Here is a 14,061-nt window from a genome sequence, read left to right as displayed (position 1 = left end):
ATCTCTGAAAGAGCAGGGTTTGACCATGGCAGTTTTCACGGTAGGCTGCAAACTTCCAGCAGGTTATAATCAGTTTTGTGCACATACCGCAGCGAGGCACAGAGCCTAAAGTTACTTCAAATACAGTTCTTCTTTCCTGTAACACCAGGGACAAACCATGAGGTGTTAAGGAAAACACAACAGATATGAGCTCAACAAGGCAGCACTAGTAAAATCCAATAAATAGCTAAAAGAGCCGTGTAATAGCTAAAAGAGCTGTGTCAGTCTCCTGTGATGAACCGAATAAGCTCAGAAATGAGAACTGTCAGATTTTAAGGTCAGGATGAATTATGATGGTCATCTCATCTGACCTCCTGCATAGCACGAGCCAGGGAGCCTCACCCAGCAATTCCTGCATCAATCCCACAAGTGCTGATTGAACTACTGCACATTTTGGGAAACTTGTACCGTTGATGAAAAATATTTAAGTGACAAAGAATCACCATTAGAGCATTAGCGCATTACCAGGTCTTGGAAGGACGAAACGTCCACCTCCTTTAATGTCCTAAAACAGACTTCAGGGTTACTCAAACTGGTCTTCTGGCTTCATCCTGTGTATGGCTGGATGCCAGTGCTCCTTTTTACATCTTTTTCTATCCAACTTTTCTAACATTTAAAGCAGGTCAATGTCTAACTGTGCTGTCCTTCTGCACTGTCAGATTTAGATTGCATATTCTCTTGCCACCTCCTGACCCACAACAAACAGCGAAGAGTAAGTGCCAAAATTTGAGCTCAGGCTAAAGGAGGTCACAGGTGCAACATGCAAAGCTGTGCAAAGGCTGAGCAGCCCATCAGAAGGAAAGAGGCAGTATGTGAGCTACTATCCCACCCAAAGGGGAAGAATAACCTCCTGCCACAACAAGCATGGAGCAGGGCAGTGCCCAGTTCCACCGTTGTTCTACAGTTCTCTCCTTAAGAACACAGTTAAGAGGAACGCTTGGGCAAGCCAGGTGCTGTGAAGCTTGTGAATGGTAAGGACTTTGTACCCCTCTGCTCCCCAGCAAGAGGCTGCTCTGGTTGTTCTTTGGTGTGTATGTGAGGTTGCTGGTTTGGGCTTTTGGTTATGTTGGTTTGTTTTGCGAGAACTGGAAAAGTAATTCCTCACCAAGGCCTGGCAAAAGGTCATTCCAGAAGGCAGAGACTGTTGAACAAGGATGTTACCAATGGCTGAAGTTGAGAAACCCATTTTAAGCTCCCCATCCCTAGAAAAAAACCCTACCATCACAAATTATTTTTACCCACTCCTCCAACAAAACTTAGTGGGAACACACCTCGTGTAGTTGGCAGCATGTCTGACAGCCCCTGCCAGGCAGTGACCATCTCTGGGTTCTTTTCCAGGTCTGCAAAGTTCTTCCATACTCTGATGGCACCATCATCTTGAGGAACACAGCAAAAGAGAACACAATGCAATGTCACTGCTGATGCAACTCTCATAATTACTTGTGTACAACAAAGGAAGAAGAGAAGCAGCAGCATAGTCATACAAACTCCAAAACTGAGAATATCGCTTGTACTTAATCCTTTTTATTAGAGTTGTTTTTCCTCTCTAATCTTACATCCATGAAACCTAAAGCATTGTTCTACTGGGAACTGTTCTGGAAGAGCTTTTCTCCTTCCCTTGAATAACACCTGACCATTAGATGTCACTCCATTTCTTGGACCCATTAATTTTCTCTAGGATTTGTCTCTGTCCTCCTTGCTATTGGTGCTGAGAGCCACAAAAGCATGCTACTAAATACAAAATACAACCCCACAGAAGCAGCTGAATCAAAGCCCAGCCCATCAGCAGCAAATCTTTCAAGAACATCATGTATTTTTTCAATTTGTTCCCCATCTGTGAAACTTTTGTGCTAAGAATCAATAAATTGAAAGGAAAATGTCTTAAAGGCCCTCTCAGCTCCTCTTCCACCTCTCCTAATTATACCCTACCTGTACCTTTCAGCATGAAGTTTGAAAAGCTATTGAAAACACTTAGACTGACAGGTTAAGAATGGTTCCTTGGAAGAGAAGCAGATCTTACTCACAGCTTTACAGACCAATGAATGGGAAAGAGCTCTTCATGCCACCTTACGTGATGCAACAGGGCATTCTAGTGAACTGTTTCCCCTGGGTGAGATATGTGGACTAAAGAGAAACTCAGAACTGTTTGAGAAGTTTTGTGCTTAAAATAAGCCCTGCCTGCTCTAGACTTAAATGAGCACAAGTAACAGAATTTGATTTCTTATACTTTGGTTGCAGCATGATTTCCTTTTCAGCTCTGGACAGCAGCTTTTTAACCAAATAAAATCATGTTGCCTGAGGTATTGTATAGGAGGAGGTTACCACGAACTTGCAATGATGAAGACTCGGAATGATGTAACAAATAAATCTGTGATAGAAGTGGTTTCAGCAAGCACTTGTTAGTCATTTGAAAATTTTTGCAGCACCTACTTAAGCAGTTAAGAGATTTCAGTACTGCCATAAACAACTTTCAGGTTTGGTCCTGGAAATGCCTCCTCAGCTAACACCAGGCAGGCAAGCCACAGGAGAAGGGAAGGGTCAGCCTAGGCCAAATTCATAAAGGGGAGAGCAAGAGGTCCAGAACAGCTCACACGGACTTGAATTCTGCAAAGGTCCACCAGTCCTGCCCTCATACGTGGGAAAATGTGTTATTTACCTGTGGCAGTCAGCAGCAAGGAGCAGTCCTGTCCATTCAGGTACTCCATTGCTGTGATCCTGGTGTATCGAGGGTTCCCATTGTGGAAATAGTCCAGCTTTTCCCCTTTCTCCCAGTCCCAAAAACTGGGGGAGGAAAAAATATCAAGTCAGTTCTTAGTTCTCTGTGCAAGTGTAAAGAGATCTGCTCATTACACTGAAACTAAAAATTATATACATTCGATACCAATTCAATTTGTTCTTCTCCTTTGGTATTCAGCATCATTTTATTAATAATGTATGTCAACCTTCTGTGAAAGAAATAGGATAAAAGCCCAATTGTAAGTAACTATTATAAATCTGTCAGGACTCACTTGCAGCCCTCTAACCCAGCACCTCCTGTAGAAAAGGACTCAGCGCAATGCTTACAACTATGGCACTGAACTCTGGGAGGACTCTGCCCCATCTCCCTATCCTGAAAGAGGGAAGGATGGCCACAGAGGAGAGTAGGGAAAAGAAAAGGAACAACATACAGCAGTGCTACCCCATGATAATCCATACGTGCTCTTTGATGAGCTGCCCTGAACCCGTCCGCATGTGCTGTGCAGCGGCAGGGCAGCGGCACTTTAGAGACCTGGGGAAACTCTTACCAGATGCTGTCTTTGTCGGCTACAGCAATGCACGGCGTGAACGGGTGGAACTTCACCACGGAGGGGACGCCTGGGTTCCTGTTGAGGAAGATCTGATCATCCAGCCGGGAAATACCTGCGGGGGGACAGGAGGCAGCCACAGCTCAGCGCCTGGGAACATCCCGCCTGGGACGAGGCTCAGACCCCCCCCAGCTTCCCGGTGCCATGTGTCACCACTCTCCTCCTCCTTCTTCCCAGTTCTCACCAACAGACACCCCCCCCAAACGCTTTCCTCCTTCAAGAACCTTCCCAGATCCCAGTTATCTGACAGCCCCGACTCCTCCATGCTGATTGTCACACGTCTTAAGGTACAAACTAAGAAGTGCGACGACAGATCAGGGGGTCCTTGACTTTGGTAACTGAAGAGAACATAGCAAGCAAGCACAACCAAGCCCAGAGAAATACCAGTTTGACAGAAAAATCAACATTATTTTTTCAAAATAAAGAAATGAAAACTTTTTTTTTTCAACTTAAAATACAGCATTTCATTTTAGCTTGTGGATTATTTATTTAACCTTCCATTTCAGTTCTTTTAAATTTTAGGTTAATTTGGAAATGAAAAATGTATTTTCCATGGAGACATTAAAATGATGGTTAATGACCTTTCCCATCTTTTCTTTAGAACAGTTTGCTGTTCACAAACAGTTTTGGTACCCCTGACACTGTAATTTTTTGGCACAGTATGAATTCATCACACAAAATCATAAGCCCAGGAGACCTTTACTGATTTCTAGTTTGTTTTAGAATGCATCCATTTAATCTGATCTTCATTAAAAGATTGTAAGTCTATTTTAATTCTTTTTAATATTTCACATTTTCATTTTTTTTTAATAAACACTGGCATTTTAGTCACACGGGTCAAGCAACCAAATAGGAACACTGTCTAGAAAAAGATTTAACTTCTTCAGACAAGCATGAAAAATCCCCTCCTTTGTATTCAGAAAGATCTCCCAAGCCATCTCCTGGGCTCCAGTTTCATTTCTGTATTACTCTGGTTTATGATATTCTGCAGTTTCACGACATCAAGCTACCCATTGTACTGACCGGAGCCCAGCAAACCTCTAGACAATGAGGTACATGCAGGAGGCTGAGCCTTAGGCAGTTCTTCATTCAGCAAGTTATTTCCAACTCCGCGTGCCTCAGCGAGCATCCCAGGAGAGGAACACCACCCACCCGTACGGCTCTGCCCCGGGAAAGCTGCCAGGAGGATGCCACAAGAAGAGCTCCCATAAATGCCACTCCCCAGCCTCTGCCGTTCAAGGCTGGAATAATTTAAGTATGTAAATTCCTGAGGAAACTTCATCGGGCTCCACTATATTCGAATAAATTCCTACGCTAAAAGAATTCTAGCCCAACCGCTGCCTTGCAGAGGCATAGAGAGTCATAAAAAAAAGCAGTATCAGCTTTCTGGAGAGTACACACTAATGAAACATGAACCTGAGGCACGTTAGAGGGAAACGTCTAAGCAGCACACATAAAGCTATACATACAAGTATTAAAAATATAATGGGATATAACGGGTAAGCAATCATTTACAGACTTCAGTGGAGTGGGGAACGTGAAAGACATCACTGAGATGTCTTCTGAGCACGCGGAGGACACATCCAGCAGCTCGGCAGGGCTGGTTTGCCACGACCGGCTGTCCAAACGGTGTCTGACACACGTCAGACACTGCCTGAGCCTTCTTAGCCAGACTGCAGCTCTGAAGTTCATCCTGCAATATTCTGCCTTCTATCCCTTTAAAAACATAACCTACAGTACCCATCCCAAATTTACAGGACAGGGAGGAAAAGCCCAAATGGTAAATCAATAGCATCTGGTAAGGGCCTCTGAATTATCGATTTCATGCTGACTGCTCCGGCTCTTGCGGAGGTGCTGGCTGTGATCGGGTACGCAGCTGAAGAGCTCAGCTGCTGCCCGACAGCCGAGAGGGCCCGGGAGCCAACACTTGCATTGAAAATCGGATGCTCTGTCAATTCTTGTAAGTGAGGAAACCTGCTTTGGTGGCAAGCTCTCTCCTCCTTCAAAGAAGTCATTACTCTTAGGCTCCTCCACTCCCGTGCTGGACTCGACAGGTTAGCCAGCCCGACGCTACGCTCCGGCTGAGCGCTCCACTTGTGACCGACCCCATCATTTTCTAACACGGCGCTGTAGTTAAGTTTTCAAAGGGGAAGGCAGATATTTGACATTGTGAGTGGTCACTCCCCTGATCTGGCAAACAAAACCAGCAGCTGAGAACAGAAGGGTGCGTGACGATTAGCAGAACACCCTACAGCAGCATCACCTTGCCTGCACACGGGAGAGAGCACAGGCACCTTTCCAATTTGAGGGTCAGCATGGGGTCATTATTAATTGGGGTTTTACAGTTCAGCACCCTGACTAAGCGCAGTGCTTGGAGCTCGAGGAAGCTGCCTGCGGCATGGGCAAGAGGGAAATCACTCACCCTTCTGGATGATCTTCTGGGCTTGCTTCCTGACACGAGCATTGCGCAGAAACCGCCACTCTCTCTCCTTGCGAATCTGGCTCTCCAAGTCATGCTCTTCTGGGATCTTTCAGTATATCAACATATTCACAACACAAAACAACAGTAACCATCAAAACTCCACGAATTACCTTTGTAACACACACTCATACACATGCACATTAGACTAAGCCATAAATTCTTTAGGGTCTCCAGCTTCAGGCAGTAAACAGAGGAGCTCATGGGACCTTATGTTATTAAATACTTGAGCATCTTTCTGATCTAAATCTTCCCCATCATCTGTAATCTCTTCCCCTTTCCTTTTATTGTCCTGTATTTTGTTTTGTCTTTAAGTCGTAGGCATTTCTCCAAAGTGAATGACATGGGGTTTCTGAAGAGCCACGCACATTCAAATCACCCGTCGCTGTGACACACGTGACGGGTTGGTAAGGAACCTCTTTCTACTGTACACAGAGTCACCGTAACTCCTCTCCTCCCTAAACAATGCAAGTCTGATTTTGGTGCAATACAGATTACTCTGCTTAACACTTTTCAGCTGAAAAGCATCACGTAGCAATCTTGAGATTAAAGAGAGAACACAGCTTTGATACAGAAAGCTCAGAACACATTAAAATCTTGCTTTCATTGCTAATAGATTACTGCAGGCCAAAAAAGGCATTACTTTATTTTCAGATCCCTGAGATGCTCAAGTTACAAACATCACATTTACTAGTAACAGCAACCATTTCAGTTTCCCATACCAGAACTGGTTGCAAGAAAATGACGCCCGCATGTCATCTTGGTTTGATTACATACAGACTTCCACCTGAAATTGGAGAGAGGCCCTGGAGCACTCTACAGCCACTCTGATCTATTTTCTAATATTTATTCACACCCCATAGCCTCCAGGCTTCAGCATACTCCATGGCTTTCCTGCAAAACCTGTCCTCTAGCCAGAAGGCCAGTTTGGGATTCTGCAGCAGCGCTACTGGCAGCTCCTGCTAGGGACTTGAGAAGTCAAGGTGCTGCTCCTAATGATGGGCAGAGACCACAGGTATTCCTACCCTTAGTCAAAGTACAGGATCAGAAGGAATAAGCTCGTATGATCTCATCCCCCAAACCACTGCAGGTGTTAGGTATGATGTGTCTTTTATTTAATGCTTTAAGAATTACCCAAGACTAGTGACATTACTGCTCTAGAAACATTCTTGGGTCAGTTAAAGGGCTGAGCTACAGGACTCTAGTCTAGCTTCTTTTGATGATGGCTATTCCAAAAGGAGTAACTCTTGGAGAAGGCAGACATAAAAGACAAAGTCCTTTCACTCCTTCTCCATTCCCCACAGACACACACTTTTTCCCCCTGAATAAGAAAGTACTTAAATTGTCTGTCACTATTATACAAACTATCTTCAAAATGCACGATACTTTGGAAAACAACTATTATTGAGCTGAATTTCTGCTTCTTGAAAATAAATAAGAAACCCACTCTCCACCCTTCCTCCTGAAAAAAAAAAAAAAAAGCACACTACTATTTCAATTTTTCAAGAACACAACATCTATTAGAAAGGCAATGACAAATGACCAATAATGTAAAGCAATAAACAAACCTAAGACAAAATACATCAAAGGAGATTTGAGAGCAGCGAGATTACACCTACACCTTAATGAAAATCCAGCTTCTCTGGGAATAAATTAAAGACCTAAAAGGCCAGGGGAAGAGAAGGGAATGAGCAGAATGGTAAATTCTCCTACAGGCACCCAGCGGCTTTCACAGTTTAAGACTAAGAAATGCACAGTTATGCAGTTGAGCAAAGCTCTCTTTATTCTAGCAGATAAAGAATATCAGATTAAAGGAGTTGCTGGGCTTTTCAGGTCTGAAGAAAAATAACTCTTCCAAGTAGGCTGAGCAGGCAGTTATTTTTATCATCTGATATCTGTAATAAAGATTCCTCCTATAACGAGATCTCTCAGGGTATGGTCCCTAGACACTATAGCATCAGTAGACTGCATATGGCAAGACAAGCCTCAGACACAGCTGGAAGTACGCTTAGTGCGAGTGACTGTAGGATGAAATACTCTGACAAGAGGGAGACTGTGCAGGCTCCCTGTCAACAGGAACAGTGATGCAAAAAGGCACGTAACGCAGGCCAGGATAGTCACACCGAGCTCATCGAGACCAGCAAACACCCCCCCACGCGACCCAGTGACTGCCCATCCTCCCAAGCTCACTAGGACAGCTTCTGCCTCAGCCACTGCTGAACACCAGCGAACGGGGTTTGGTGGCAGTAGTGGCCTTTCCATTCAAAAACCCCCTTGCCTGGTGTGTCCTGCCTACCACCTGCAAGCGGAGGAGCAGATGGCAAAAGGGACTGAGCAAGAAACCGAGACAGAAGTATCGCCAGCGCCTATAGCTTGTCACCGATGGGATGACAAATCTCTGGGGAAGTTCTGGCAGGCTGGCTCGTGAGAAACATCCAATACTGCTTGTTAAGTTTAAACTGCACATATTGATTGCTTTGGAGACAATAAACTGCCAATGTCCAACCATCAAAGGTTCAACCACTAACAACCCAAAGCCCCCACGCACCTGAGATCCTTTCAGAAACGTAAGTGAAGACCTGTATGACGAACGCAGCAAGAACACAAGATTTTATTGCAAAACAAGTACAACTCCTCTTCCCCAACAACGCCAAAACACTTATTTTTGAAAATGCACATACAGATCCTTTGAAAACTGTGTGCAATAACGTGCTGCTTGTGCGATACCACTGACCCATCAGTGGACGTCCCCAAGAGGCTGCAGTGTGCAGGCCAAGCTCTCCGATGGGAGCGTGTGTTCACGGACAGCAGGCTACTGCAGTGCGCTTTCCCGAGGTGCAGAAGGATGCAGGTGCTTGTCTCTATCCACTTGTGCTGGTTCCTGCACCTCCTCCTTTCTAGGCTGCCGGCAGGCAGGGCCCAGCTCCATCCCATGAGTATTCACACACATAGTGCATGTCCTTGGTCCTCACTGAAACCTTGTCTTCTTTTTGCACAGTCTCTGGAGCACATTTACTCTCCTTTCAACGGTAGCATTCTGCTGCATCCTTGAGCCCTGCATTCATTTGCAGGTCCTTAAAAAAGGAATTAAAATGGTTATTATAATTTCCTTAGGCAGAGAGTAAAGGCATCTTTATAGCCCACTACTTAAGGCTTTTCCTCTCTACTGTCCAGGCAGAACTGACAATGACAAAATCCTTCTATATCTTGTTAGATGTAATCTCTGATTGCTTTGACCATTCTGGAGACAATGCTTGTGCTGGGTGAATAACTCATCTGTGCTCTGCCAGGTCAGCAAACATGATTCTTCATAGAAACCAAACATACCCTGCCTCTGCTACCGCACACAGCTCCTGCAGATACCCTGAACTGCAGGGCAGGGCAGTAGTCAAAGCTGACTCAGTAGACGTATCAGGAAAACATTAGGGAGAGATTATTTCACTACCTCAGATCCCCAGTACATTAGTGAGATCCAATGCATGAGTGAGGCATCAACTGATGAGGGGAGAGAAAGGCCCTGCCTGGATTTTCCTGCATGGAATCCTACTTAAACAGTTGCTTTTTGTTTCAGTTCCCGTGTTTGCATCTGCACTGCTGGTGTGCTGCTTGACTGTGACAAACCTAAAAGCTGGACACGACCCCCAGCAAGCGCCTTTCCTCCCCCAGGACAGCAAAGAAGGGGTGATGTCTTTACCTGGCCCGTTCCACTTTTGGTGCCTGGGCATCTTCCTGCAGCACCTGCAATTCACGTATGCTCTAGGGCAGCCTCTGCCTCCACAATCATCTTTTTGCCATCTTTGTCTTCCTCTTTGTCCTCTGAAGAGGTGAACAAAGGGGAGTCCCAGATGCTCACCCAAAGGATCGCTATGTTGTGAAGGGGTTATATCCATGCATCACTTTACAATGCAATCCAGCTCCTTGCAGTAGAACACTAAGGGCGTATGTTAAAGTCTTGGCTTTGGTACAGTTGACTCAAACAACCATGTTCTCTGTGCCAAAGGCTCTGCAGACGGTGAATGTCATCACCTTGGAACTGGTAAGGGAGGTTCCTGCAAAGATGCTTCCGCCAGGATCTGTGTGTGTCCAATAGCTTCCCCCAGGTCCAGCTGGGATCACAGCTGAAAATGCCCAAAATATACTCGCTAAGCACTATATACTTACTCTAGGTGGCTCCACTTCTGGTCCAGACTCTGGGTCTCACCAGTCCCAATGTTATCATTAAGCTGATTGATGCTGGATGGAATTCGGTGAACAGGCAAGTTAAGAAGAGAAAGTAACGGGGCCTGAGCCTGCATAGAAAGAAACCTGGCACAATACTGCAGGAAGGTCATGGAGCTTTGAGAGAATTAAAACGGCAAGAATAATGCAGAAAAAAATCCCTGTGGGTCCTTCTAAAGTGTTATTGGAGAGTAAACATAAAATATCCTTAATGAAATAAACTCTGTTGAACTCAACTTATCCTTAAGAATCATTGCAAACAACTGTAACCTAGCAGAGACGCTCTATACCAGTTCAGTTAAGCGTGACGCAGGCAACTAGCATACTTTTGCTAAACAGGCAAGGTTTAACTGACCGAGCCCTTAGACCATCACTGTAGCGAGCAGAAAGAGTCAGAGCATGCAGGCAGAATGCAGTCCTTTCCTCCCATGCCCATCCGCCTGCAGGACAGAGCTGTATGGATGATCTTGTCAGGAGGGAGTAATAATCTATGAAAATATGAACCCCCCAGAACACATCACGAGGGAGCTTCTGGTGACAAACAAGCACAGAAGTATGTTGGGATGTGTGTGTAGCAGAGAGCCATGACCTCTAGCCCAGCTGCTGCTGGCTGGAAAACCAGAAATTATTATTCAAAAGAACTATTTAGCCTCATCATTCATGTCTTTGTCTCCCTCCCAGCCAGCTTCCATTTAAGCATCAGAAAGTCATTTTAGTAAAAAAGCGCCTGGTTTTGGCTGTTGCTCAGCTATCCTCCAAGCAAAGCTCCCAGAGGTACGTGGGAGTCACACACAGTGCTACACGATGAGGATCACGACATGCCACCGATTCCTAACATCTCTGAGTTTCCACTCACACTGAAACCAATTACAATTCTGAAACCTCCCTACCAAGCAGTGTCATTCAAAAGCCAACTAAGTTTTTCTTCTTTAACACTTTGTCTCTCCCTCTCGACATGGAAGTCAGGGTTTGGAAGGGAGCAGGGAAGATTCAGCAGACTGCTCCAGTAGTAAATACAGTTTTTCCATGGTTAACGTTGCTGCAGCAATTGCACAGAAGGCTCGCTTCTCTACCAGGACTTTGAACAACGGCCAAGACACAGTGCTGAAGTTAAGGCAGGGATTTATCAGGAAGGATTTCTTATGTAATTCTCACCTTCCAGGATCCTTACCAGCTCCTGCCTGCATGTTCTGCCAGTTCTGGAAATAACAGATGCTGGCTCCCGCTCTCCTTGACTCAGGGCTTCCTGACAGCTGGCAACAAGGCTTTCCTGTGCCTCTCAGTCCAAGACCGCCTGTGGTTAGCAGAACAGCCTTTTGCCCCAGAGTTTTCAGGAAGAGGAAAGACTTTTGTAGAGATCAGAGCTAGAGTAGGTATCTGTTTTTCCTGGCACACTGAGAATTCACAATGCAGTATTTTCTTTCTCCATTTATTTGATTAGATAATCAATAAATCAACTTCGGTATGATGGCTTGAAACTGAGCCAGTGATTTACACTGGAAATTAATCCCTCAATCTTTCCAGTGAAAGCATTCTCAGAGCAAGGTCTATGAAGCAAAACTAAATTCATAAATTAAATATGACTAAGATGCACTCACAGTCATTTTATGTTTATTCATTACAGGAATAGTTGTCTTGTCTTTCCCTGTTTATGATGGTGGGCAGCATCTCCAAATGAAGCGTCAGAATTAAACACCAATATCATCTTTTTCCATCAGTACTCGGTAGACTTTACTCTTTGCCTTTTTCATGAGGCTGAAGTTCCCAAAAGACAGCAGCCACCAGCCAGGGCTGTTTGTTCCTTGTTCCTGCAGGAACAGCGATGCTAGGAAAAGAGCACTCTAGAAACTCAGCCAACACCCGAGTTACTGGATGGCCAGTCCTGCCTGATCACACAAGCAGCAATCAAGAAACGCCAAGTTCCCATAGAGAGACTTCTTTCTGTCCCTTGCACACACACCACCCACTGTCATTATGAAGTTACATATAATTCCCTGTTAGGACAGGATAACACACAAGTCTTCCTGCAGAAACCCTCTACTGGCCTTTTAAAGCTGCTTTACAGAAGTAATGGGGAAATCAATTCTCTTCCTTGTTTTATTAGAAAACACAGATTTTGTTTTGCTCAAACTTTACCTAAAACATTGCTGTTGAGGACAGTCTGTGCTTAGAAAGCTCAACCCCAGTCAGTGAGTATTTCCAAACAAAAACACTTAGGAAGCTATTAAAAGACCACCGCTGTCACGCATGCTACTACTCCTGCTACGCTAGTAAAAGCTGAAGACACAGACCACTGCACGTGTGGTGTGCACAGGGGTGTAAGTCTGCAGCACCTTCATTCTCATGGTGAGACACTGAACACTCTGGGACTCACTGGGGTGCAGGGAAGCCCTCAATTTCCATGAGTCCCCCTCCCTGGCTTCTGTAAGTTAGTACGGGAATGCTCCACAGTTTTTATTTCCTCCCCTAAAGTAATTTTCTCTATTTTATGCACATGAAGTAGTAAACCAATACACACATACACACACATATACTCCCCATCTACTCACTGAACCTGCCTTTGATTGGCTGTCTACCATGATTTATTTTATTAATAAAGACACCCCTCTTCACTGGGAAAAGCTTTCCTTAAAAAGTAGACAAATGTTTTTAATAAGAACTAAAAGATGGAACAACATCCACCTCCTCCTCCTTTTGTACTCTCTCCTGGATTTGAATCAAGACACCAAAACTCATCTTGATAAGAGAAAACCCTGGTTTAAAGCTTGACCAAGCAACCAACTCCCACAGGCCAGATGTATGTCCTAATGAATTATTCTGCTAATGATATCAGAAGAAAGTCAATTTCACTAGCAGCTGAGGAAGTGTCAGGCAATCACTTTACCATCTAGTCTTTCCTCCTGGTGATTCTCTAAAGAAATCAAAGCTACACAGAAACTGGCTGCCATGTAACTACTTTTCTGATATCCTTAAACTTGGGGGCAATTACCTCACCTCATCACCAATCAATTTAACATGCCTAAAAAGTGTAAGGAACAGTGACAGACAGCTCAGTGGCAATTCTTGGATGAGACAGCACATAAAATGTACAATTTCTTCATTATTAAGATTTAAATAGCAGTGGTTGGATACAAACATCCATTGTGGAGTTGCTCAGGTAACAGCATTAATACAGACTGTGCGTTATTATTCACAGAAATTGCAATACCTCCAAGAAATTAAGCTGAAAGTTCTGTCACACTTTGTGCTGCTTGACTCCCAAGGCACCTGGAGACTTGCCTTATCGTGTTTGCTTATAATAAGGTGAGATTTACTGCTTGTTTTGATTTCATACTTAAAATTGAAACCTGATCTTTGGCTAAAAGATTCTGGGAATTCAAGAGTTTCTCTTTCCAGTCACTGATGATCTTTGCCCATCTCTTAAGAGCTCTGTTTTGCTTTTTTCCTAGAACAAGGCTCAGGTGTCTCTCTCACTTCACATAGAGCCAACTTAGTTACCAGAACACATTCACTTCTAAAAAGATCTCAGTGGAGATTTGTTATTACCACCCTCATTCTTTGCCGTAATAGAACTTTTTTTTTTTAACTTTAAAAAACAACAACGATGCTTCCAAAGTTTACCCCAGGTAGTCATGTGGATGTCCAGTCACTATCACTTTCTCCCTTTTAAGTTAAAGGCATCTATACAGAGTGCCTGTAAGCAAAGCACAGCTCTGAAGTCACACTGGAGTATGGAGTCAAGCCTAACTTCAAGTGGGGGGTATGTTCTGCTGCCACTGGGATTATGTGGTCTTCACCCAGGGCAGCAGCTTCCACCATTTCTCTGCTTGTTTTAGCATTACCACAGCCAGAAAACTCAGCTAGAATGTCAGTAAGAAACAGCATCTCTCCTCCTCCAGCCTCTCATAGCTCTTTCTGGAATAAAAGACCCTCCTTATTCCATTTTTTTTAAATTAAAAAAAAAAAAATTACTATAATGCA

General features: G+C 44.3%; 1 protein-coding gene across 5 annotated transcripts in view; it reads right to left on the bottom strand.

Annotated features, from left to right (window-relative positions):
• RPTOR (regulatory associated protein of MTOR complex 1) overlaps positions 1-14,061 on the bottom strand; it is a 162,745-nt gene that overhangs the window by 20,768 nt on the left and 127,916 nt on the right. For all 5 annotated transcript variants that reach the window (XM_075044165.1, XM_075044166.1, XM_075044167.1 and 2 more), the window contains 4 exons: positions 5,806-5,911; positions 3,324-3,438; positions 2,696-2,820; positions 1,311-1,415 (listed from right to left, as the gene is read on the bottom strand). In XM_075044165.1, the coding sequence (XP_074900266.1) occupies positions 1,311-1,415; positions 2,696-2,820; positions 3,324-3,438; positions 5,806-5,911 (451 nt within the window). The remainder of the gene's footprint in view (positions 1-1,310; positions 1,416-2,695; positions 2,821-3,323; positions 3,439-5,805; positions 5,912-14,061) is intronic.

This window comes from Buteo buteo, chromosome 13 (assembly GCF_964188355.1).
Source record: "Buteo buteo chromosome 13, bButBut1.hap1.1, whole genome shotgun sequence".
In the NCBI taxonomy this organism is placed as follows: Eukaryota; Metazoa; Chordata; class Aves; order Accipitriformes; family Accipitridae; genus Buteo; species Buteo buteo.
The sequence above is the reverse complement of the archived record's forward strand: the minus strand, read 5'-3'. Positions and strand labels throughout refer to the sequence as shown.